Below are 27,658 nucleotides of genomic sequence, written 5' to 3' on the forward strand. Positions count from 1 at the left end.
AGTGATGGAAAGCCAGATATTCACCTCTGCCCTTGAAATAACAGACAGACACGGACAGCGATTTGCTTATTTGTTACTCCAAGCAGGCAGCTGTCATTTAGAATACACCCTTTATTGGATTAAGACTTGACACAATTTGAAAACTCCAACTGATCAACAGGATTGGCAGTGTTTTTGTCTGTCTTTATTCCAAACATATCAGTTCCCAAACGATAAATAGTAGTCTTCTTACAGAATATTTTTTGTCCCTCGTACACAATATTTTCTCATTGCAACAGAGGTAACTGCTAAACCATGAAGGCTGGGATTTTCTGGCCCTGTCTTGGCGGGACCTGCTATAGGGGATTAGGCAGCCCCACCAAATTGACTTTCGACGGGACCAGACGAACATGTACGTGACTCTAAGTTGGTGTCCAACTGATGCCAAAGCCTGGCGGAGTTGTCTATGCCTCAGTCCTCCACTTCCTGCTGTTTCTGTCAACATCCTTCCATCTACAAAAGATATTGGACATGCAGCAAACAATCCATTTCAGATGGGATGTCTTCATGTGGCACATCTTTGCTGATGTGAAGAGATCAATCCTTGAGAGGCGGGTTCTGCCACAAGTGGCGCACATGAAGCTTTCAAGTGTTGTTGTGGGTTGTTGTTTTCACCATTGGCACTGGTTGCCAGGCTGCTGTAGCCACTGGTCATCAAAGTGGTGCACGTCAGCCCACACAAGGTGTAATTTTCCTCCATCATCAGCTAGTGACTCCCAGCTATGAAAACTGTTGTCTGGAGCCTTGATGTCACTCTTGCAAATGTCCTTGAAGTGGAGCTTTGGGCATCCCACTGGTTCCAGCTGCCTCACCATACAGAAGGTCCTTGGGTATGCGACCATCTTCCATCCTGCAGATGCGCCCAAGCCAACGAAGCCACCTCTGTTTGGTGAGTGCTAACAATCTTGGGTGCTCTGCGTCTGGGAGGACTGCTGCATTCGCGATTTTGTCTTTCCAGGATATAACCATAATGCACCACAGACAGCGGAGATGCAAATTATTCATCTTCCTGTCTTGATAACTGTAAGTCCATGTTTCACAGTCATACAACAAGATGCTGAGAACACAGGCCTTATAAACCGTCAGCTTGATGTTATTCTATGTCCATTTCGTGAATCAGCCAAAGGTGGTAGCTACTCTCCCCATGTATGTATAAAGTTCTGCACTAAAGGACAGACAGGCTGCCTGTCCCTTCCTACCAGCTGTTACTTTCATACAAGGCACCTACATTTGGAAGGTACTTTATAGGATTGTCTAACATTAGTAATAAGGACTGTTGAGGGTGACTTTCTGCTTAACACCCCACGTGCTGTGGGAATAACTCATGAGTACATCTGGAAACATCGCTCGCCCTTTTAAAATAATTTGAAAGCATAATGTTCAGCCAGACACAGTGGCTGAGTATTGTAAAATCTTGTGATTTGTGAATGGAGTGACAACACTTAAATTTGGCGGCCATTTTAGTTAAAGGTGGCAGTGGTTAAAGTGCGGCAGTGACACTTGGCAGAGGGTAAAAGTCACAGTCCATGGTCAGCACAAGTGAAATTCTCAGGTATGCAGGTTTAGAGCTAAGGGGACACTTAGTCAGACTGGAGATTGTCCAATTATATTGTTAGCTAACTTCAAAAAGAACAATAAAATAGAAGCCTTAAAGCTTTCACACCTTGTTATATTCTCAAGTAACCTGCAATGTGTGACTCTATTATACAAAGTAAATGATAAAACTGTGTAGTGATCAGTGATGAATCACAACAGAGGGTGAAAATTACAGATATATTCTATCATGCATATTGATGTCAGAATATGTTTTTCAAAAAAAATGTAGCAGTATACTTACAATATTAAATCACTATGCCTGGCTAAACATTGTGTTTTAAACTAGCTAGAAGACAGTAATGCTTCAGAATATTCTCATCAGGTGTTCAACAGGAGATACTTTCATGTAAACACAACTCAAAGTAAACATAACATCGTATGGTTCAGTCCAATATTGTGATCTGGCAATCCAACTACCTGCACTCAATTTGAGGAGTAAGATATTGATTCTGTATGTACAATTCTAGATAAATATTAATTAACACGCTCCTGCAAACAAGGAGTTAAAGTAATTCCCAATATCACTGTACTAAATTAAAACAATATGAGCAACAAGTAAAAAAGTAAAAGGGACAAATGATAATATGGAACATACCCAATTTGCAGTTATTAATAAAATAATGTAGTAATTTGTCTGGAGACATCACATTATATTTAGCAGTCCGGCGGATTCCACGTTAAATTACTTACTGGGTCCTTCATCAGTTCAACACTAAATGTGGTATTACCCACAGAAAACGGTGTTCCACAGATGCTGAGGCAGGTACCAATCAAGAATTTTTTGACTGCTGACATTTTAATTACTTTACTTTTCAACAGTTATTGTACATCAAAGTGAAGCTTTTCACTTCAGGAATTCTAGAAAAGTCAACACAGCAAATAGGTAGGTAGCCAAGAAAAGATAGGTGACTTCAAGAAATACTTAGTCCTGAATCGTTTCCGTGTCAGGCGGGCCTGGTGGGAGCAGTCGTTGAGCTGACCACTGCCTCCTGCGATTGGCTCTACACCGCCAGTTTACGTGGGCAGGCCAATTAAGGCCCACTAAGTGTAATATGTGAGTGGAAGCGCTGAAAGTTTCCGATGCCCGCAAAAGAGCACTTCTTAAAAAAAAAACGCAATAAAAATTTAATGAAACATGAGATGGGACATGTTTTTATTTTTCAGAAAGAAGTTTTTTAATTTAATTTGTAAAAGCTTTAGGAAACCTCATCCCGCTTGTGGATGAGATTTCCTAAAAAAATGTAAAGGCCGCTTGGCCTTTTTGCCTGCCTTCCAAGCATAAGATTAGATGGGCAGCATGAAATTCAGGTTAACGACCTGCTTAATGGCCTGAATAGGCCTATCAATTATCGGCGGGCACGCAGCTGACTCCAGCGTGCACCCGCTGAACGAAAAATTGCAGGACAGCGAGATGACATTGGGATGCACGCCCGACATCATCCCCCGTCATTTTACATGTCAGCGTGTCGGGCCCACCCCGACTGTAAAATCCTGGCCTAAAAAATAGGCCATTTGTCCCCTCTGCTCTTATAACCTAGACCTATCCATCCAGCTATCTTCAAATTCCACCTTACCTACATTACTTAAATTCAATCCCACATTTATTACAATATCAAACTCCATGACACATTAAATAAGGTACCTAGACTGACAGTGGAATTACTTAGGTGATCGCAATTACATCTCCCACTTGATCAGAATTGCAGTTTATACAAAAACAACTTATAGATTTGCAATGCCTTTATTGCCTCAGATCCTCCAGTCCTAATCGCCTGGTTGGCTGCATCCATGAGAAAGCCTGGAATGAATATTGCCAATAATACAACAAGTACACACGTCAATCGTATAGTGGCATCAAGCGGGGTTTTCCCACCCAGCCCACCGCTGGGATTGTCTGGTGCCACAGAAAGTCAATGGACCTTTGGCTGGGCCGCCGAATCTCCCGCAATGGGTCCCGCCACGACAGGGCTAGAAAATCCCAGCCATCACCTCTTTCAACAACGCATATTTATATGTCACCTTTAACATAATAAACGGCCCAGGGTGCTTCACAGGAGCATCACAAAACCAAATATGACACCGAGCTACATAGGAAGATATTAGGTCACATGACTAAAAGCTTGGTCAAAGAAGTAAGTTTTATGCAGTCTCTTAAAGAAGGGAAGAGAAGTAGAGAGGCAGAGAAGCACAGATATCTCGGAGAGGTGTGGGGTTGGAGGAGGTTATCGAGATAGGGAAGGGCAAGGCCATAGTAGGATTTGAAAACAAGGATGAGAATTTTCAAATCAACACATCGCTTAATCAGAAGCCAACGTTGATCAGCAAGCACAGATGTGCTTGCATCAGCTGCAATGGTGGGATTTGAACCCATGTCACCAGAGCATTAGCCTTGGTCCCTAGATTACTGGTCCAATGACATTATCCTATGTGGGAGGCCAGCCAGGAGTGTGCTGGAATAGTCATGTTTAGAGGTAACAAAGACTAGTGAGGGTTTCGGCAGCAAATGAGCTGAGACAGGGGTTAAGTCAGGCAATGTAACGGGGGTGAAAATAGATGGTCTCAGTGATGACATGAATATGTGTTTGGAAGCTCATTTTGGGGTCAAATATGATACCAAGGTTGCAAACAGTTTGGGTTAGTCTCAGACTGTTATTCGGGAAAGGGATGGGGTCGGAAGCTAGGGAATGGATTTTAGAGCAGGGACCAAAAACAATGGTTTCAGTCAACCCAATATTTAATTGGAGGAAATTTCTGCTCATCCAGTAGTGGATGTCAGACAAGGAGTGTGACAATTTAGCAACACTGGAGGATTCAAGCAAGGTGGTGGTGATGTGGAGTTGGGTGAAAATTAATGCCATGTTTTTGGATGATGTCGCCAAGGGGCAGAAATGGATGAGAAATAGGAGGGGGGCAAGGATTGATCCTTGGGAGACACCAGAGGTAATGTTAGAGAAGCCACTGCAAGTGATTCTCTACCTATAATGAGACAGATAAGAATGGAACGAGGTGAGAGCAATCCCAGCCAGCTGAATGACAGTGGAGGGGCTGTGGAGGAGGATGGTGTGGTCAACTGTGTCAGGGACTGCAGACAGGTCAAGAAGGACAAGGTGAGATAGTTCATTTTTGTCACCTTCACATAGGATGTCATTTGTGACTTTGATAAGAGCCATTTGGGTACTGTAGCTGGAGCAGAAATCTGATTGGATGGATTCAAAGATAGAGTTCAGGGAAAGATGGGCAGGAGTTTGTGAGGTGATAGCAAGTTCAAGGACTTTGGAGAGGAAAGGGAGATTGGAGATGAAATGGTAGTTTGGAAGGATGGTGGGGTTGAGGTTTGGCTTTTTTGAAGACAGGAGTGATGATGGCAGATTTAAAGGTTAGATTCAAACATGGGGACCAGGAGGGAAGTCGATGGTCAACAGTTTAGTGGGAATAGTGTTGGGAAAGTGGGAAGTGGATCTCATTGACAAGAAAAGCTCAGAGTGAGCATGATAGGATATAGGCAAGGAACTAGAGAAAGATGCAAGTTCAGAGTTAGGGCAGGGGGGTTTTTAGTGGAGCTTTTGCCTGGTATGCACCAGCTAACAAAAAATGACATATCTGAACTTATATCACTTTGAAGATTTAGCAACTCCTATTCCAACTCATTTTGAGTCAGATTACTCATCTTCCATGGAAATAATTTGTAGCTTCAGAATTACTAAGCTTCTACTGCAGCATTATCCCCGCTCAGCCACTGCCCCATTTTCCAGATTGGACCTATTCAGGCCAACTCCAGCCTTGGTTCTGTCCAAGCCTCGAGAGTACATGGCCTTGTTGTGAATCAATCTGCTGCTTTAGGCCCCGTAATACTCAGAGAAGCTGTGTTGGCTGATTGGGAACTGAGCATATGTCCAGGAATCTGATTGGCGCAATCTGATTTGTTTGAAGCTCATTTTATTTTCGACCAGTAAAGATCTATAATGTTATGGTGTCATTCACATAGGCCCAGTTTTTATATATACATATACACCTTATAAATAAATTGCAAAATATTTCTGGATAAACCCTTAGCAATTAATTCTCTTGTGTGATCACCATCATAGGGAATGAGTGAAAATCTTTTCATCAATAATTATATTCCATTAAGCTGTCATGACTTCTCCCTTCCCCAAACAATTTCATTACAATTACTAACAGGAGGAATTTAACCCCAAACATGTACGGTGGTATAGAAAGACATTGGTGATGTAAAAACAGGATAAAACTCACAGGTAATTGAAAGAGGTTTTTATTATAAGTAATGTCAGGTTAACTAGGAGTGCTTTCAAAGCTTAGTCTAATTCCTAGCTTTGAATAATGACTAGGGCAACTGGTTAGGCTCAGTTTCTGAAAGATAACAAATCACTTGCCCTAAATATCCCTAAATTGTTTGAACTTCATTCTCACCATTTCTAGTGATACCTGAACTCCTTTTAGATTATAGTCTCAGGTATTCATTATTTTACAGCTTTTCATTTATGAGCTATGACTTGACAAAGGAAAAGGACTGCATTTGTTAGAGATATAATCCAGACATGTGTGGCAGAAAGCTGAATGAAATCATGCATTAAATATGAATTTATAAATGGTAATACATTACAGTTGAGTGCCAGGGCTCTTCAAAGTGCTACCACTTGCTTCAAATGATTGAATCTCAACTCCTTCAGTGGTTGTCACTGATGTACTGTGCTAGACAACTGATATGAAGACAAAGAAGCTGACAGCTTGTCTTCACTCATTCTTCACAACTTTGAGTGAAATAATCTTCAGGAGCTACAGAAGGGTGATCCTTCCATTGTATCAGTGTGAAAGGAATAACCCAAGCCTGCAGTTTCTAGTGTTATTCTGACCCTGGATGATGCCAGCACATTGTCCCCTCTCACCAGGAGTCTTGAACTCAATCTAACCAAGAGGATATGGGCTTTGTTATTGTGTGATCTATTGGGGTCAAAGAGTCAGTGACAATCAGGACAAAAGGTGTCGGACATTTTACCAAGGAAACACAGACAAATAACAACTGATGTTGATCTCTGCTGCTGTTCAAATGAATTTAAACCATTGGTTTCAGAAGCTTGTTCTTTCTTCACTCAAAAATCTTCTGATTCTGGAAACGTATTTCATCAATATATAACTTTTTAAACATATTATTGGTCAAAAAAAAGTCAGAAGGATAGGGTTAAGTGAGGCTGTTTTCTTCACAAAAAGAAATTTGATACTTTTTTCAAGTGTTGAAGTTAGCTCTCCCCCCATGGCTGAGGTTGTAAATGCATGGTCCATTATGGAAGGTCCCACATTCAATCCCCCTGTCGATACGAAGATAGTAGATCAGTTTGACTGGTAATAGAGGAGCTGCCATTAGTTTCTGCAACCCTGAATCGTGTGGGAATAACACCAGTAATGGTTCTCATTCATAAATAGGGGATGATAAGTCCTGCTGGGATTTGTAGCTGTATGGACAGTGGGTGAGATTGAGAGTAGGCTTGGCTGCAATTTCTCATCACAGTCAAATAAACTGCCAGCACTCATTGTGTAGACTCACTCAGGAAGAATATTTGCTTGACTGGGTACTGGGTAGCAGTAAGGGCACGTGAAACCCCAACACAAGGAAGTGCCTTTTAGAGAGGAGAAGGAGGGAGAAGGGGCAGAGCCAATTCAGGTCCAACTAAAAGTGTGTCTAATGTAATGCATGTTAAATTGCTTGTTATACTACCTTTAATATTTACTGTACCAAGTTTGATGTGGGAAGTACTCACACATCACATTTCATATATATCACATGTAGTGCACTCACCTTTGAGCATTGCTTGTGATTTTGACACCAATTCAGGGATCCATTATTCTGCAAAAAAAGAGGAAAGCTGTTAAAACAAGAACAGGATATTTATACTTTTATTATCAGTTGCACATCCTGTAGTTAGCTTTTAATTGACAATAATCTAAACAGTATTTAACTGTTTCTTTTAGCTCACAAGGTAGTTCAGCCTTGCAGTAATTTCTGTAACAGATCTGCATACTAGTGGTGGCCTGCAGGTATGATCTGAATTGTTCTGCAAAAAAAAATTCACATTCCTGTGTAAATGCTCCTCCCTTACAATTCCCCTTACCTCCGCCCCAAGGACATACCGAAAAAAATTACACAGGCAGAATCCATAATTTTGCCACTTGAAAAACTAAGGGCTGCAGCTTTCCAGTCACAGAATCACAGTGCAGAAGAGGCCCTTTGGCCCATTGAGTCTGCACCAACATGTGAGGAACACCTCACCTACCTACCTAATCCCATTTACCAGCTTTTGGCCCATAGCCTTGAATGTTATGATGTGCCAAGTGCTCATCCAGGTACTTTTTAAAGGATGTGAGGCAACCCGTCTCCACCATCCTCCCAGGCAGCGCATTCCAGACCGTCACCACCCTCTGGGTAAAAAAGTTTTTTCCTCACATCCCCCCTAAACCTCCTGCCCCTCACCTTGAACGTACGTCCCCTCGTGACTGACCCTTCAACTAAGGGGAACAGCTGCTCCCTATCCACCCTGCCCATGCCTCTTATAGTCTTGTACACCTCGCTCAGTTCACCCCTCAGTCTTCTCTGCTCCAACGAAAACAACCCAAGTCTATCCAACCTCTCTTCATAACTTAAATGTTTCATCCCAAGCAACATCCTGGTGAATCTCCTCTGCACCCCCTCCAGTGCAATCACATCCTTCCGATAAAGTGGTGACCAGAACTGCACACAGTACTCCAGCTGTGGCTATTATGTCCTATTATGTGATCCCAGGGGCTGAGCCCAATGTGCACAAAAGTGGGACTTTACCAACAATTTGCCAACGGTACCATTTGCACCGATGTATGTCCAGTGCAATTTTTCAACAAGCATCTTTCTGCTGCTATCATGAGTCATGAGGATCAGTAAAGTCCCACGTTTGAACCTGATGGGCAGATTTCAATGCCTTCCCCCACTCTGCTCCCCCGTCACCTCCACCCCCCCCCCCCACCCCCCCAACACATACACACACACACACACACACACACACACAAATACACACATACAAGTTTGGAGGTGTGAGGCCATTTTACTGGGTGGGACAATGTGATGCAGGAACCTGCTGCCTTCCCATCTCCTCCCATAAGGCAGGCAGGAAGCTTCTTGCCCAGATGCCAATTGAGGCGCTCAAGTGGGCACTTAGTGTCCACTTCAGGGCTTCCCACTGCCACTGGTATTCAACCAGCAGCTCGCAGGGGAAGTCACCACACAGAGAACCTGTAAAAGCAAATCCAAGCGGACTCCCAGGTGGAGGGGAGGAAGTTGGGGGGTAGCCCCCTTGTTCAAGCTGAGGTCCACTACCCAGCACCACCACCCCCCCCCAACTCTTTCCTCCAAATCCCCTCTGCCTCCCAGGTAACAAACTCCTCACCATGACTTCCACTCTGCCATCACTCGCATGTGGCCTTGGTCCATTGGCAATTCCAAGCCCCTGGTGCAGCAACCACTGCTCCCGGTGGCGTTGATGGGCATTGGAGGGCTGCCAGCCCCTGATTGGCTGGCAGCTCTCGGAGGCAGGGTTTCTTCCCTCAGGATCTTAAATCCCCGGAAGGCCTGCTGGCCAGTTAAGTGCCTGGTGGGCACTTAATTCTGGTGGGACTTCCCCAAAGGAGGGGATGCAGGGCTCCCGCAGTTCTCCATCCGCCAGTGGGCGAGACCCCATCACCAACACTAAATTCCACCTGATGTGCACTCAGTCAGAGCAGCAGTGGGAAGAGGGGCATTATAATTGGCCAGAATATTCCTGCAGTAGGGAGGAAGAAGTCAAATCAGCCAGTGCTAAGAGAAATTACATCAAACAGGTGAAGGCAAAATTGGGTTTGGCTATAAACAGCTTCACAACGTTCACTAGGGAGGAGGTAAAAATCACCATTCCTGATTGCTACTCAGTGATTCCTGATTCAATGTGTACATGCGCAGGTGCCAGATTAAAACAGGATTGTGAAATCTCCCATGGCGGAACTTTCAAAATCCCGCTCAAAGTCAGTGGACTTTTTGGCCCCTCTCCAAATTTTGTGGTCCTGCCCGTGATCAGAAAATCCCAGCCCCCGTGTCAAATAGCCTATCAATGTGCACGATCTCAGGCCCTAAATAAAAGTTAGATCCCAAAGAGCTTGCGATCAGAGCTGAGTGAGGGTCTTCAAGGGAAGCTGGCAAAACTGCAGGTTTAGAAAAGATTACAGTCAGAACGTTACTTTTTTTATTTTCTTAACTCACTACGATGCAATATTTTAAAAAGCAGCGTCTCCATGGTGTATATCTTTTACATATGCAGCACATCTAATTGCTCTCTACTTTGGAATCATTATATAAGAAAAATATACCAGCAATTCTTTCAAATGCGTCATGATGAAAATAAATCAGCACCACTTGGTGGTGAAACAGACAATGTCAGAACGTCATTAGCCCTGATACAGCATGACTGTAACTGCTTACTGAAAGACATTTTAATAATACCCCACTCAAGAAGGCCTAAAACAATCAGTCAATGAGACTATTGTGCACGGCTTCTCATGGAATACTTAGACTAATTTTCCCAACATATCATTTTTCCAGAGAGTCTTTAATTTTAATTACTGCATCATTTTATAATCTAATTGGTGTTAAGGTGCTACAAGCGTTCCATTTCCCAATCTCCCCACCCACTAAGTTTTACGCTGCGGGAGAGTCAACTTAATAATGTCGCATCCCTTAAGGGCTGCAGTGAACTTTGACCTTTTGGTGGAGGGGTACAATTACCCTGAAAAATTGAGTAAATCTAACAATCTTTGACATTTCAAAATACAGCTCTATGCTTCAATAGTAATTTGTGAAGCATTACTTTGCTTCCAATGCCTTTGTTGAGACTTAAAATGGGACATCTTGATATTATGGGACATTATGATATTGATCATAACAAATCCAGAAAGCTCTCAGTCACAGAAACTAAAAAATTTTTAAAATGTTAAAAAAATATATAGAATGAGAAAAGTCAATCATTCATGAAACCAATTCCATGCACATGTATGATCAATCCTATCATAGGTCCCATCCCCAACTATCATATAACGTCGTATCTGGGTATCTCCAATAAGCATTGTCCCAACTTTACACCCTTGCAATTGGCAAGAACAGAATAGTCAAGCAGTGAAAATCATCAGGATCTCCTGCAGCACACCGTTCCTGCCAGAAGCACACACAGGTCAATATTTTTTAACTTTGCATACCATCTTTAAAAAAGTGACTATTTTTTTTTTTCACTTTAATCATACTGTATTTCATGTAGTTTGTACTGAACATGTGGAGAGATGACTTTTAGGATGGAAATTTCAGCCTCCTGCTATTAAATGCAGTGCCCTAAAAGACTAAAAATCATTGACACTGGACAAATACTATTAAAATGTCATAAGTCATGACCCAAAAGCCTGACAGCGTCGAATGGCTGATTGCCAAAATGCGGCTGGTAAATGGAAGCTTGGCATTTACCAGCTTATTTCAAATACAGCTACTGTTAGGTGGAACAGCGACAAACTAAACTACATTTCAGGAGGAGCTGGTGGAAAGATTAAAGCTTGTCCTATTGGTCATTTGATAGCTGGAGTGAGTCATTTCTCAATCCACAAGAAATAAGGGAATATGAGATCTCTTCAGCCAAATGAAAATCTACATCACTTGCATCAATTAAAGGTTAACTTGCTGTGATCTAAGTGTTCTTTGTTGCAGGAGATCACAAACAGCTTAGCAACTGTGCACATAATGCCTTAGATATCTGAAAGTATTCAACGTTATTAAGATGTATTCAATGAGTATTCAAGAGTATTCATTGCTATTAAGTTGTCCGATCTTCACCGATGGATCTTTGGATGCTAAAGAAATTAAGGGCATATTGGGATAATGCAACAAAGTTGTATTGAGGAGACAGGTGACGTAGTGGCATTGTCACTAGGCCAGAGACCCAGGGTAATGCTTGGGACCTGAGTTTGATTCCCACCACGGTAGATGGTGAAATTTGAATTCAATAAAAAATCTGGAATGAAAAGTCTAATAATGACCATGAAACCATTGTCGATTGTTGTAAAAACCCATCTGGTTCACTGGTGTCCTTTAGGGAAGGAAATCTGACATTCTTGTCTGGCCTGCATGTGACTCCTACCCACAGCAATGTGGTTGACTCTTAAATGCACTCTGAAATGGTCTAGCAAGCCACTCATTTGTATCAAGCCGCTTAAAGTCTAAAAAGAAACTGAACAGACCACCTGGCATCAACCTAGGTACCAGATAGCACTGTGGGTGTAGCTCACCACCACCTTGTCAAGGGCAAATAGAGATGGACAATTAATGCTGGCCTACCCAGAGACACCCACATCCCATGAATGAATAAAAAAAATGTAGATAGATGATTAGCCATGATTAATTGAATGACGGGGCAGGGTCAAATGCCCTTTTCCTGTTCCTAATCCTCAAGTTCTTATGTTCTGCTATTAAACTTTCTGATCGGCCTTTAGCATGCAGAGATTTTCTTTTCTTCCTTAATTTCCTTCATCCTTCGCTGTACCTGGTGATTCTTGCTGAAGTATGGTGCCGACATTCAGGTAGCCATTTTTTATTATCAGACAAGACCAAGAGTGCTGAAGGTTAATCCTACATGAAGGACACACAGCCTGATCCTTATCACTTTACTTTCACTCATGCCCATTTTTTCAGCACAACTTGGTCCAGAATGGTAAGGAATAGCAAACATGTCCACTATTTTTTATTGAAACCCCTACTGACTCTGAAGCTGAAATCAGACAACAAAACCTGAACCAAGAATCGCCTTTGTTGTCTGCATAACTCAGTATCTCATTGTGCAGTGCATGCCACAGTGTCCCATCATGGGAAGCTTATGAATTTGTGCCTACATGATGCATTCAGTCAGTCTATATTCTATTCTGATGCCCTCATGTACTGCTGAAGAATTACTACTTCTCTTCAAATGAGATGTTGCCCACATGTTTTGGGGGAAAACAAATTATGTTTTATGGTGGGGTGACGGTACTTTTAAAATTTGTGCTATAATGCAAAACAAAAAATTATATATTTTATCTGTGTTTTAAAATAATGGAAGATCTTTTTTCTCATGGATTCAACAATTCTCATTAACCACACTCTGGGTGTCTTCCCTTTTGTTGCTCTATTAAAAATCAATAGTTATAACATTCCCTGAGGGCTCTTCAATTGGAAGTTTCAAAAAATTTGGGCACTAAAGCAGCCTATTTTACAAAAGTGAATGTGTCAGATTTATAATTTCATAAAATTGCTGTTAATGGAACTTTAATTTCTTTTCAAACAATGGAACAGCCTAATTTAGAGAGATCATTTTCAACTCACTTCAAATATACAGTAGCCTCTCAATTAGAACATCCTCCAGCAAGCAAAATACTTTCTTTATCTGATCATGCGTACTTGGTAAACACTGTAGAGTGGACAGAGAACAAAAAGGCTTTCGAGTAGATGCTCTCTTCAAACTAAAGCTTTGTCGCGTTGAAAAGAAACAGTGCTTTGAATAGAAACAAGGTCTCCATTAACACCACCACAGTGGAAGCACTGGGGATAGCTTTAAACATTTTATGACTCAGCTCCTGTTTAACCCTACTCATGTCAATGACTCAAACTTCCCATTGTTTTCGGGATGTAAAGTTTTCTTTTAAAAAATGCTGTCTAGACAACGCTACACTACCTAGTGGTTACAACATACCTTTGATTATATGACAACCTTATGAATGTAGCCTACATAAGATCCTGCTGTGTCCACTGTACCAGGACCAATTCCCCTTTCTAGTATTTTAAACTGTTTAAACACCAACCACCTAGGTGCAGAGGGAGGCTCAAATCAAAATTCAAGGTGCTTCAAACTTAAGGTACCCCTTGTGTGATTAAAGGATTCAACTTTCCAGTTTAGCATAAGTACTGAGCAAACAAGCTTTTCAATAGTGATAGTGATTATATTCTTATACAAACATTCAGTCGGTGATGCTGTATGCTTTACTTGCATTTTGTTCTGCTTCATATTTTTTTTATTTTTAATTATCAAAAACACAACGATGAAATAGTTATAGAGAACTGTGTAATTTTTCCAAACATTCTTTGGCACAATATATATGCCTGTAACATGTGTAGCATTTTGATTGTGAAAACCACATTAGAAATCCAATAAAGGTGACAAATGGTTTTTCAACTGTCTCAACAGGTCCCTGTTTAAGAAAGGAAATGGACTGAAGAACGTGTACTTTTCACCTCTGAGGCCTGTTCGAACTCAAAGGTTATTGCAGAAAATAAAAGCTCATGGTGTAAAGGGTAACATATTGGCATGGACAGAAGATTGGCTAGTTAACAGGAGACAGAGGGTAGCCATAAATAGGTATTTTTCTGGTTGGTGGGATGTGACGAGTGGTGTGCCATAGGGATCAGTGCTGGGTCTCAGCTTTCTACAATTTATACATATTACTTGGATGAACGGACTAAAGGTATGGTTGCTAAATTTCCTGACGACCCAAAGATAGTACAGAAAGTAAGTTGTGAAGATGGGACGTAAGGAGACTACAAAGTGACATAGATAGGTTCAGTGAGTGGGCAAAGATCTGGCAAATGGAGTATAATGTGGTCAAATGTGAAATTGACCATTTTGGCAGGAAGAATAAAAAAGAAGCATAATATCTGAATGGTGAGAGGTAGCAGAGCTCTGAGATTCAAAGGGATCTGGGTGTTCTAGTGCATGAATCGCAAAAGGCTACCATGCAGGTACAGCAGGTACTTAGGAAAGCTAATGAAATTTTATCATTTATTGTGAGGGGAATTGATTACAAAGGTAGGGAGGTTATGCTTCAGTTATATAAAGTACTAGTGAGACCACATCTGGAGTACTGTATACAGTATTGGGGGTCTACTTATTTAAGAAAGGATGTAAATGCATTAGAAGCAGTTCAAGCAAGGTTTACAAGACTAACACCAGGAATGGGTGAGTTGTCTTATGAGGAAAGATTGGACAGGCTAGGCTTGTATCCACTGGAGTTCAGAACAGTAAGAGTAAGAGGGAACTTGACTGAAACCTTTAACATCCTGAGGGGTCTTGACAGGTTGGATGTGGAGAGGGTGCTTCCTCTTATGGGAGAATCTATGACTAGAGGGTCACTCATTTAAGACAGAAATGAGGAGAAATCTTTTCTCTCAGAGGGTTATGAGTCTTTGGAACTCTCTTCCTCAAAGGCAGTGGAAGCAGAGTCTTTGAATATAAATTCTTGACAAACAAAGGGATGAAGGTTTATCGGCGATAGGCAGGAATGTGAACTGGAGGTTATAGTCAGATCAGCAGCCATGGTCTTACTGAATAGCAGAGCAGGCTCAAGGGGCTGAGTGGCCTACTCCTGCTCATAATTCGTATGTTAGTATGTAACCCAACAAATAGGACAGACACCTTTTCTTTCTGGTGAATCCTAAGGCTGATAAATGAAATTAATTTTGGAACTCTCAATTCTGTTACCTATGAACATTGCTTTAAAGAACAAATTATAAATTGTCACTAATTAGACACTCTCATGCAGCAAAACATAGGGACAGATGGTGCTATTCCATGGGCATAGACATTCCATGATGCTTGGGGGAGGGGTCACAAATTAACTCTTTCTTGATGAAAAAAGACAAATTTCTTTTACTTTTTGAATCCTCTCATAATCCTTGCAAATCCTAAAATAGCATAAGAGAGGAGGTCTGTCCTAAGAACCCATGCAAGTCATATCATAATTAACAAAGTTGGCCAACAATGAGCAAATTTACTTTGTTTAAACAAGATTTAATGCCATGGTAAGGATTTGTTTATAATTACTTAAAATAACAATCAGAGGCAACATTGTTATATTCCTTATTATACATAGATATATATAAACACACACACTTTCATCTGTTATGTTTATTGCACCGCAATTTGAAAGAAGCTTTTATTTTTGTCCGTAGGTAAATGGTCACTTGCCAGCTAGTGAGTGATAGAAACACATTCAACAAATTTTGTGCATGTTTCAGGACATACTCCATCTCTGCACAGGCCAGGCTACCCATCAGGACCTCATTTGGTGCTGAGAGGGCTCATGTATTTGTGCAGCTGACTACAAGCTAGCCTATTGGTTTCATGCTGCTTTCAAAGAGTGGAACGAGGCACAATGGACACCCAGATGTAGGCTTCCCACAGGATTTGGAATGCAACAGAAGGCATCGCCTTCCCTTCTTTCCTGAAGAACCATAACATACCTGAGATGAAGGAGAATAATGGCATTGAGCAGCCAAACAAGGAGAAAAAGTGTTGCAAACATATCTAAAAGCAGAAATCCAATCTGCTGCTGCCAAATGACTCGTTCACACTTTCTTCTTTACACTTGCACAGATGGGTCATCAAAACAGATCATTAATTTTAAGGGAACAGCATGCAACAGGGAGCACACAAAGTTTACATTTATGCACATTATAAGCTGAAAGAACTAGGAAAAGAAGTTCATTCATTCATTAAAATAACTACAATAAGGTGTCAACTATAAAAAATAGGTTTGTCAATGTTTTATTTAGAAACCTAATTAAAGGATGAAGGGCCACTGTCCTAGAAACCACCAAGGAGAAAGAGCGAAGCCTGAAGTGAATCAAGATGTAGAATTTATGTTGCACCAAGTTTGAGTTTTCGATGCCAGTCAATTATTTGGACCAAAGGAAGGCAAGAAAGGCCACAGTGCTAAGGTGTTGAAAAAGAATGAGCCCGTTGACAGATATTGTGGAGATCTTGACCTCAGCACAATAAGAATGTAGAGGAGAAAGAGCATTCAGGAGCATAAACAATGGCAATAAAAAGGAAAATTTAGGAAACAAGTTAGTGCAAGCTGCTTAAAATTTTCCGATTACCCTGTTAATCCAGTAGATCTAAGAGTTAAAAAATAAAAAATAAAAACTGCGGATGCTGGAAATCCAAAACAAAAACAGAATTACCTGGAAAAAGTCAGCAGGTCTGACAGCATCAGCGGAGAAGAAAAGAGTTGACGTTTCGAGTCCTCATGACCCTTCAATTGTCAGTTCAATTCTCCTAGTGCTTGCAATTTATGTTTCAATATTAACCCACTGACAAGAATACCCTTGGTACATAATATTACAGAAAGAGCAACATAAATGGACATAATTTAATTAGGAATAATCTCATTTAAGTAGCCATTTATCAATCATCAGACATTTTTTCATCCCTATGTGCTTTGAATGTTTCTGTAGCACTCATTCACAAATTAGCTCCCAGATTCCATTACTTGGAAGCATATCTCAGATATAAAGATTCTCAGATATGATTCAGCAGTGTTGTTTTTACTGCAGTGAGACTTTTGTCATACAATGTGAACAATCTTGGAGATGCTCACATTACACCACCAAATCTACTATTTAAAGTACACAAGCGTGGGTACAACTGCTTGCATGGCAACCTCAAGCATCACGCACTGATGACAAAGTTTCCTGTTTCAACTGCAATCCCACCTTTAAACAAAAATAGTTTAAGCATTCTGAATCACTCATGGAACAGGGATGCACTGCACATTTTATGAAGTAATCATTATTCAAGAACCTTTAGCAGACCATGGTAATTAGGAAGCACTGCATCACACTCATTTTCAGTAGCGATAGGAAGGAAAACACCTTCCACACCGCTTTACCACTTATGAGTTCCTACTGGAAAGCAGCACACTGATCTAAGGACTGCAGTCTCCAATTGCTGTTGTCTTAAAACTTTGGTTAGCACAATAAAAGGCCAGTATCATTCCCAAGGCTGCTTTGGCAGGTACAAGATCAGGAACAGGACAGGATGTCTCTCATAGCAACAGCAAGCACATCAGCGAAAGGTAAAGTAATGACGGCAACGCCCACATTAAACTGTGGTTCTGAAAAAGACAGTAAGAAAAAGAAATGAAGCAAACATTAAAAAAAAATGGAAGAATATGGAGGGAGCAAGAAAGATGGTGAAGAAACAAGGTGGAGTCAGAAAAGAGAGAAAGAGAAAAAGATAAAGCGAAGAAAGGTACAAGGGAGAAATGCAGAGAAAAGTGTTTACCTACAATTGAGAAAAGTATTCACTTCTTTCCAACAGCAACAAAATTGGAATAATAAGCAGCATTTCTCCATATAAGCAATAAAACAAGCATCATTCAGTACTAGTTTTCATGAAAAATCTACCTCTATTTCTCAATAATAATAAACCATTAACATATCATAACTTAGGAAAGCAGTTCATCAATACGACAATGTAATATTTGCTTAATATGAATATTTATATAGCAATATAATTGCTTAACTTGCTGTTTGCATTCCATGGAAAAACCAAAAGTTCAAATGGAACACCACCATTGCAGGGATAAAATAAAAATACTGTGGATGCTGGAAATCTGACATAAAAGCAGAAAATGCTGGAAAAACTCAGCAGGCCTGGCAGCATCTGTGGAGAGAGAAACAGAGTTAATGTTCTGATTCTGTTATGACTCGACTGAAGAAGAGTCATACAGAATCAAAACGTTAACACTGTTTCTCTCTCCACAGATGCTGCCAGACCTGCTGAGTTTTTCCAGCATTTTCTGTTTTTATACCACCATTGCTGGGTTTGAGTAGTCTTTACCAACAAAGCAATTTATGATGAGTTGAAAATTAAATTATTCTAAATGACATCTTACCTAAATGTTTAAAATCACACAAATGCGATTCAGAAGATATTTGAAAAACGTCCGTTAAAAGACGCAGAGTTAAAGTATCATGCCTCTCTCCAAGATGTAAACTAACTAGCTAATCCCTTGAGGTTCAGTACATGGAAATCAAAAGGCTTGATTCTCAAAACAGAGGTGAGTAGTTTCAATGATCATTATGGGGGATTTGTAATTAGAAGAAAAGCCCCCTACAACCTATGATAAATTGGAGGACAACAGGTCATTGCAAGTGTGATATTGACTTTTTGTTTATGAATAATAGATCCTATAACTCACTGACACTGCACACATGGGGAAATCTATTGTGTGGCTCATTTTTCATGAGTAAATCAATATCACTCTCCAGAGTGGTTATAGCTCTAATTATTACATGTGATTATTGTGTTTTTTCAAAAGTTAATTTAAAAAATGAATTATTCATATCCACATGATTCTTTCTATATGTTACCAGCTACACAAATAAATGTAATTTGTGAAAACTTCACCATAAATTAGCACAAGCTGTTCAGTTCACAGCTTTATTATAAAGAGGCCTGCCCTCCCACAGTGGTCATAGTTTATATGTTTGTTAGTTATGCAGCACATTGCTACAACACAAATGATACCACAGTGGTTCACTACAACATGCATGCAACTGTGTGCAACAGCTGAACACTCAAAAGTAAAGAACATTGTACATCAGCAATTCTCAACATTTATTTAGAATGATAAATATTTTATCATATTATAGCAGTTATTAAAATAAGTGGCATTATTATGCTTTCAGTGAAGCATAGACTGAAGGCAGAGAAAAGCCTTGGATACACCAATTATTCCGCTGGTAAAGGAACAGATATGTTTAGAACAAAGACCAAAAGACTGCAAAGATCCCCGACTTGGTGTTCAGCCTATGTGGAGTTAGCTATTATGGGTTCTTCACTTGACCTCAATCCTTCCAAACAAAAAAGATGCATTTATATAGCATCTTTCTTGACTTAGGGCACCCCAAAGCATTTTACAGCCAATTACATACTTCTGAAGTGTAACCATCAATGAACCCTCGAAATTTTCTTTGTTGCCTGATTATTTCAATGCACAGTGCCTTTATTTTATTTATATACAGCCACACACATATCTTAAAAGGGGTGGCTTGCAAGCGACCTGCACAGTACTTTCACAACAGCTGCACAGCCACACACTCACACAGCTTTGGGGGAACATTGATAATCACTGTTGTAATGTAGAAAACATGGCAGCCAAATGGCACACAGCAAGGTCCCACAAACAGCAATGAGAGAATAACCAGATAACATTTACTGATGTTGGTTGTGGTATAAATATTAGCCAAGATACTAGCCACGAATGCAATGGGAAAATTCTTCAAAATAGTGCCATGGGCTCTTTTCCATCCACCCTGCTTAATGACTCATCCAAAAGAAAGCACTCCCAACAGTGCAGTACCCCTCAAACTGCACTGGAATATCATTGCTTGCTCGAGTCTCTGAAGTGGAACTTGAACCCACAGCCTTCTGATTGAGAGCTGAGAGTGTTACCACTGAGGTACTGCTGGCAATGACAAGAAAGGGTTTCCCCTCTGACCACTGTCCAGTGGCTCATTGAGTGAAAACAGGAACATGTTGAGGTGTTCTTCACAGTCAAATGACTTACAAGATATCAGACTGCTATCTACTGTTCACAGCTCAAATATAACGAACAGCCATATGGTTAGGGTATCAGTGAATATTCGTAGAGTTATGTCATAGCCTTAGGAGAGGTTGAGAAAACTAAAGGGGAAGGTGTTTTTAATAAAGACCTAACACTGTGATATGAGGTCAGATTGATTACTATGATAGGTACACTTAGGATTTTGAATCAAAATAATATTGTTTGGAGATCAGCTTTATTATTCACATATAACTTCAATTGAAACAAATAGCTAAGATGACTTAAAACTCTGACCAATGTTGTCTACCAGTGACGTAACTGTGACGTTCCCACCAAACCTATAGTTATTTTTTATTAAGAGCAATGACTCTCAGTGATAAGGCAGTGATTCGCACATGTTGTATGGTGTATGTCACTCAGGAATTTTCCTAGAAAATCGTTAATGAATCCTGTAGCCAACGGTTGGTGTATCTTTTAAGAAAGGTAGTAGAACATTAGAATCACAGTCTAGCTCCCTCTACGGGAACAACGCTGAAAATAACTACATTATACCACTGCAGGACGGGTCCACCCAGTGCTGCACAGCACAAAGCACTAATTTTTTTCTAATCCTTTAAGTGGGTATTGAATATATAGGGGTTGAAATATGACAGAATGTGAGCATGGTGTCCACTCTATATAAAATTGTGCTCATTAACCATTGTGTACTGAATACTTATCTCTCCAATCCGGTACCAAACATTACCATCTGTCCCATTGCCTGAGCAATGGTCAAATTAACTCTAGAGGGTGTCTCAACTTTTAGAGGATGTCACATTTTGTCCTTGCCTTGGCCCAATAATGATCATAATAGCCACTAAGCTCTCCCGGTAATAGTCATCCCTGCACATTACTACAGGGACTCTTTCACAAGTTCAATGCAGAAAAGTGAGCCAGAAATAGGTGCCTGTGTTATCTGTTTGGATGAAGAGTTGCGTCTGCAAATAAAATTACATCGACCATGAATTATCTTTCAGTCTCTTGTTTTAGGTTTCAAAATGAGAATTTGAAAACGCAGAATGGGCAACATGTACCAACTACTCAGGAAACATTGGAAGGAGGTTTCGGGGATTATGGGGGGCAGCCACGAATGGAAGAGTTGGGAAAGGGGGGCTGCGGGAGGGTGAATGAAAATGCCTGTGCGGTGGGAACAGGGATGCACGATGGTGTGGGGAGGAGGTGCCAGGCGGAGATCCAAGTGTTGGGTCTCAGTGACAGAGACGGAGGCTGTGAACCAACTTCTGACAGCAAACAGGAAAGCCACCGAGGAACCCGCAGCACTAATCCCTGCGCAAATATGCTGACCCGCTCGCTGGAGGCTGCATTTGGCTGAGGGCTGGGGATCAATCCACGGTTGTAATGGAGCTTAAATAGCCACAAGGGCCGCCTAGAGTCAATAAAGCCTACAAGGCGTTTGATGTTCTGAAAACGGAGCACTTAAGGTTGTCTGAAGTCAGGAATTTTCTGCGAGTCTGCGATCAGTGATATGTTGTCGACACTGCCTCTCCATATTTGTTCAGCTCATTCGTGAACTTAACCTTTACTGGTCATGAGCCTGTTAACAGGCGGATCAGTGGCTTTACCAGACAGAACTGCAGCCGGCCTTTGGTCAAGTCAGAGCTAAAGTGCCAGAAAAATTCCACCTTCTTCTCAACAGGCCCAGGGTTTCCTCTGTTCCCTCAGGCAGAGGCCTGCAGGGCTCTAGGTTCACTTTTCCTCCTTGCTCAGGCAACTCAAATAGCAATATTTCCAACCATTTCAGCACAAGTGTCCCGTATTACCAAATACCGGGGGGTAGGATTATTTAAGAGTGGGGCTTATTGCGCAGCTCTGTTACAGACGCAATGGGCCGAGTGGCCTCCCAGGTCATAAAAGCAAAATGCTGCAGATGCTGGGGATCTGAAATAAAAACAGAAAGTTTGTTTGGAGGGGGAAGGAAGAAAACTCAGCGGGTCTGGCAGCATCTGTGGAGAGAGGGAGACGGAGTCAACGGTTCGAGTCTGACTCTTCAGTTCCAAAGGAGAGTCATATTGGACTCGAAACGTTAACTCTGTTTCTCTCTCCACGGACGCTGCCAGGCTTGCTGAGTTTTTCCTGCATTTTCTGTTTGTATTTCTGGCCTCTCCCTGTGCTGTATCATTCTCTGCTTTGGGCATGTCTTACATCTCTCTGCCCTTCAACGCACATCAGTAACACTGCTTTCTAAGGATTAATCGATAGTCCCCTTAAAGGTAGTAAAAGGTCATTAGTACCGCACGTCAGCGGAGGGGCAGAAAGAGACACTGAGCCGACCAGGCGTTCCCTTCAGTTCTTGCCTGGTGTAAACTATAAACAGAGCCACGTGTATAACGGCTCCGTGCCTTCGCCCATTGTGCTTGGTAATATTCTGCATTCCACAGAATATCATTTTGAGGGGGTTGGCGGTTGTAATGCAAAGCATGCTCGCTTCATCAGAACAGAATAAGACCGAGGTCCCACAGGGCGCGTCCTGCCGGAGATTCTCGGCGCCCGTTTCATTAAAGTCCCAAGATTTCGATGGATGGATTTTACACGGCATGGGAGAACAGGATGTTGGACTGAGACAGTGATTTTCCAATGGCCGTGATGTGAGTGGAGACAATTCAGAGAATTCTCCATCCAGCTACAACTATTTGCATCGATCGAGTTATGGCGCGACAAAGATTCATTCTGCTGAAGCCTTTCTCATTTTTGCAAACTAAGTCTGGACTCTTTGAAGTTTTTACCGCATTACACGATCATACGAAGCGCCAAAACTACTGCAACAGAAGTTTCTGTTTAGAACAGGGATCACGAACGTTAAAAGTCCAAATGAGGTTTTTATTTGGAAAAATAACAAGGAAATATGAACACCAACAGGTTCTCTTTAAAGGGTGAGATTTCGCCAAGGTTACCTCCTAATTTATAAAGAGACTCTGTTTCTCTCCCCTCCCACAGATGCTGCCTGATCTGCTGAGTGTTTTTGGCAACATGTGTTTGTGTTATCCCCCAGTGTTATTGTTGAGGTGCTCAAATAATCCGCATGCCCCTGCGAAGTGTGGAAGAACAGCTCCGCAGGTTAAAAGTACAGCTGCAGGTTAAAAATCTTAACTCCAGTGGGGTCGGCATCATTTAGAAATCGGACCTTCCTCTTCCCACCCCCCCCCTCCCCCAATCTCCCGACTGTGTTACTCTTTAGTTTTTAATGTAAAACAAAACACAATTATAAGGAGGGCAAACTGATAATTCTGCTGCTGAAACATGTAACGTTAACAACCATGTGCTACACTTCATGCAACCAAGTGTCCCTGCATCGAGAGCTATAGAATATTAAACAAGCCCCGATATTGAACTTAAATCCGGTTGCACAATACATGGAAACCATGTGAAATTTCAATCTTTCTTTTAAACGAATGAATCCAGCCCGAACTGGACCGTGGAAATAGTAATATCTCTGCAGAGTATAAGGCATTTGAAAATTGAGGTGTCATTCCTCGGGATTTTTGTGTTAAAAATGATTGTAAACTATTTCCTACTAAAGAAAGATTTCTGCAAATTTGGTTTAAAAAAATCCTAGCACTCCCTCCAGGAGTACATGCATCAACATGTTAGACCATGTGCCCGACTGAACTCCAAAATTTACCCCCCAAAAAATGAAGTAACTGCACCTCCCCACACATCGTGTCAATTCATCTGGTTTGACATAAATGACGCGAACTAACTCCATCTGTACAAATCCCACCAGTTCCTAACACGAGTTATTTAACGAAAAAAAATACACCTTACAAAGTAGAACCAAGCATCAGTTTCTCCCCCTTTTTCAAAAATAAAGCGTTGTAAAGCAATTCTCACACGCGTAAAGCAGTGATTTCGGTTTAGGAGTGAACCAGGCAAGTTTCATCTGCACATCCATTCGGTTCTGTAAAAACTCTTATAAACTGACCGGCGAACGGAAGTGGCAGGGATCACAACCTTTCATTGGCGGCACTTTGGCAAACAGCGTTAAGGGCACTTCCAAGCATACCTGGACCCGTCTTCAGCACCTGATAGACTGAGTATTCTCTCACCACGGACTTCTACATCATTCATGATAATGAGAACTTCATGATATGTAGAAAGCCTCGGGGCCAAGACAATAGCCTGGCAGCTAAGGCAAGTCTTTTACATTGTGACTGTGTGCAAGGAATGATCAGTCATCTACCTGAAAGTTCTTGAACAAAGCTGAAAGCCGAGTGATGTGCAGACTCAGGCAACGGGATGTGCATCTGGCTTTGGAAACACTGTCGGTGCCGAGCGACTCCTCCTGCTTGCGACCAGCCCAGCTCCATCCGGCTGTAATCCACAGAACGAGAGCTACACGGGCAGCCAGTGCATTGCACCGAGCCATTTTGGTGCTAGGGTAAGACTCGGGTTTTGGAGTTTCAGCAGTGGGATGATGAGCCCGTCCTGAATGCGATCAGTTCTCAGTCTACAGACTCACATCCCTTTCTCAGGCTGGACTCAAAACTCTTGCCGCCGCCTCCTGGAGGCGACACAAAGCGCTCAATTGGCTCAGTGCTATTTGATTGACAGATCGGGACGCAACCCCCACCTCCTCCACACACACGCCTGTAGGTGAGCGACATTAACTCATAATCTGAAGAAATTCACTGCAGAAAACGTTTGAGAGCAGCAGAAGCTAAGAAGCTAATAATTTTAGCTGGGCCACCCATTATTAACTCAGCGCAAGATGCCATAAACAACTCAATGTGTTATTTAATGAGAAGCACCTTTCATATCTCTGGAAGATTGCCTTCGTTATGACCAAATATTCTTCTGGAGAATAAAGAAAATATTCAAAGTTTCAAAATTGTAGTTACAGCCTGAAACAGAAATTGCAATTAAATTGTGAACAAAAATAATGGAAACATTCCCAATGTGCATTAGCCAGTAGATATCAGGATAATCTAATTTATTAACCTAGATCTCTGCCAGGTCGCTTTTTCTATGCCCTAGGATTGTATGGGTGCAATTATACTGCAACTTTCAACTTTGCTATGTCAGGGTCTCTCTCGATTCCCAAGAGAAGCAATAGGAGAGCCTCTAGAGGAAGCTGTCTAACAATGCTTCAGTTTGACACAGTGTGGTTTACAAGTCCATTGTGAATGTGCGTTTATATAGCACCTCGGACAACTTCAACATTCCAAAGTACTTTTGAAATGTGGTCACGGTTGTAATGTAAGGAGGCGTGGTAGTCAATTTGCACACAGCAAGATCCCACAAATAGCAATGTGGTAGTGACTAGATCATATGTTCTAGTGATGTTGATCGAGGGACAAATATTGACTAGGACGCCAGGGATAATTCCCCTGCTCTGATTAAAAGTCAGGGCATGGAATCTGTTACATCTACCTGAGAGGTTTAACGACACTCCAAAAAAAAAGCAACACCTTTAACAATGTAGCATTTCTTCAGTACAGTACAGCACTATTGCTCAAGTCTCTGGAGTGGGTCCAGAACCCACAATCAAAGGCAAAAGTGCTACCAATGGCCAAAGGCTGATTTCCTGCTATGGTGTCAATCTTGATCTAAAAATTTACCAGGGAGCCTCTTGGGACTGACTACATGTGTTAAACCAACTCCTGAACATTTTGTTTAAACATACTTGGAGCTGATTTTAAATGTTCAGAGAGGGGAGAATATGTAACTGTGCTCTCTAAACATTAACACATTAATGATGAGGATGGGAGCATTGTCACCACACATGCACAGAAGTCTGAACCGGCAAGTTGGAGCCTGGACACTATAAACCAGGTATTGCCTGGCTTCAACCAGTGTTGCAGATGCTACAATGTTCACACAGAAAACCCATAGTTCTGTAATCGCCTTCATTTATCATTTTAAGAAGAAAAAGATTTGGCTCATGGTAAGTAATGCAAGTTATCGCCAGCTAAGGCCAGTGCAAGCATGTAACAATCCTTTCTGTAACAAGAGCTTATTTAGTACTTAAATAGCAGTCGACTACAAGGAGTCTTTTGCACCAAAAAGAACTCCTGCAATCACATACTTGTACAGATTATATACATTACTGAGTATATATCTACCGCCAAAAATGCCATGCATAAATATACCGACACTGTGATCACTATGATTGATCAGTATGATCCCAACAGGTGAGATGATTTGTTTTCAATGCATACATAAGTTAATTACACTTCAGTACAGGAGGTATTCGCAGTTAAACAAAACCTATAAACACAAGCTTTCGGGGAGATGGTGGTGTAGTGGTAATGTCACTAGCCTAATAACGAGTTACCCAGGCTAGTGCCCCAGGGATATGAGTTCAAATCATGCAGCTGGTGGAATTTAAATTTAATGAATAAATCTGGAATATTAAAATACCTGCTGTAGGAGTGGGTCTGTAAAATGTGCTGAACCATTCAAAAGCCCATTGACTTTGGTGGGAGGAGTCATAAAATTCCTCCCAGTCTCAGTAATGGTGACCATGAAACTATCATCAATTGTTGTAAAAATCTGTCTAGCTCACTAATCTCCTTTAGGGAAGGAAATCTACCACCCTTACCTTGGCTGATCTACATATGACTCTAAACCCACTGCAGGATTATAATGTTGCAAAAAACAGCAGCAAATCTGAGGATGGGGACTGTTTTAGAAACCAGCAAAATGTTAATAAAAAAAGAGGAAAAATAGAATGAGAGCAAACTAGCCAGAAATATAAAAACAAATTGTAAGAGCTTCTATACGTATATAAAAAGGAAGACAATAGCTGAAGTAAACGTAGGTCCTGTAGAAGGAGAGACAGAAATACTTATCATGGGGAATGTGGAAATGGCAGAAGCATTGAACAAATATTTTGTCTGTCTTACAGTGGAAGACACAAGTTTCATACCATAGTAACCCAAGGGCTAAAAAGTGAGGAAATTATGGAAATTAATATCAGTGGAGAAAAAGCATTGGAGAAACTTAAAGGACTAAAATCTGACAAATACCCAGGACCTGATGGCCTACACCCTAGGGTTCTAACAGAGATAGTGGATGTGCTAGCTATGATTTTCCAAAATTCCATTGATTCAGGAACAGTCCCATTAGATTGGAAGTCGGCAAATGTTATGCCACTTTTCAAGAAAGGAGGGAGAGAGAAACCAGTGCACTAAAGGTGTTAGCCTGACACCAGTTGCTGAGAGATGCTGGAATTTATTATTAAGGAACTCTTAACAATGCATTTAGAAAAGCTAGTATGATTGGGACAAGTCAACATTGTTTTACTGAAGGGAACTCCTGTTGACTGGAGTCTTTTGAGTATGTAACTAGTATGGTAGATAAAGTGGTATACTTGGATATCGAAAAGGCATTCAATCAAGTTCCATGCAAAAGGTTAATAGGCAAGATAAGGGCTCATGGAGTTGAGAGTAATATATTAGCATGGACAGAGAATTGGTTAGCAGATAGAAAGCAGAGTGGGCATAAATGGGACTTTGTCAAGTTGGCAGGCAATGAATAGTGGAGTGCTACAAGGATCAGTGCTGGGACCTCAGCTATTTAGAATCTATATTAATGA

General features: G+C 41.2%; 1 protein-coding gene across 1 annotated transcript in view; it reads right to left on the minus strand.

The window, feature by feature from the left end:
- LOC121284482 (anosmin-1) overlaps positions 1-24,586 on the minus strand; it is a 187,154-nt gene extending 162,568 nt beyond the window's left edge. The window contains exons 1-2 of the mRNA XM_041200001.1: positions 24,302-24,586; positions 7,448-7,495 (exon numbers count right to left, since the gene is read on the minus strand). Coding sequence (XP_041055935.1) covers positions 7,448-7,495; positions 24,302-24,487 — 234 coding nt within the window. The 5' untranslated portion in view covers positions 24,488-24,586. The remainder of the gene's footprint in view (positions 1-7,447; positions 7,496-24,301) is intronic.
- Positions 24,587-27,658: the final 3,072 nt, after the last annotated feature.

Source organism: Carcharodon carcharias, chromosome 11, assembly GCF_017639515.1.
Source record: "Carcharodon carcharias isolate sCarCar2 chromosome 11, sCarCar2.pri, whole genome shotgun sequence".
Lineage (NCBI taxonomy): Eukaryota > Metazoa > Chordata > Chondrichthyes > Lamniformes > Lamnidae > Carcharodon > Carcharodon carcharias.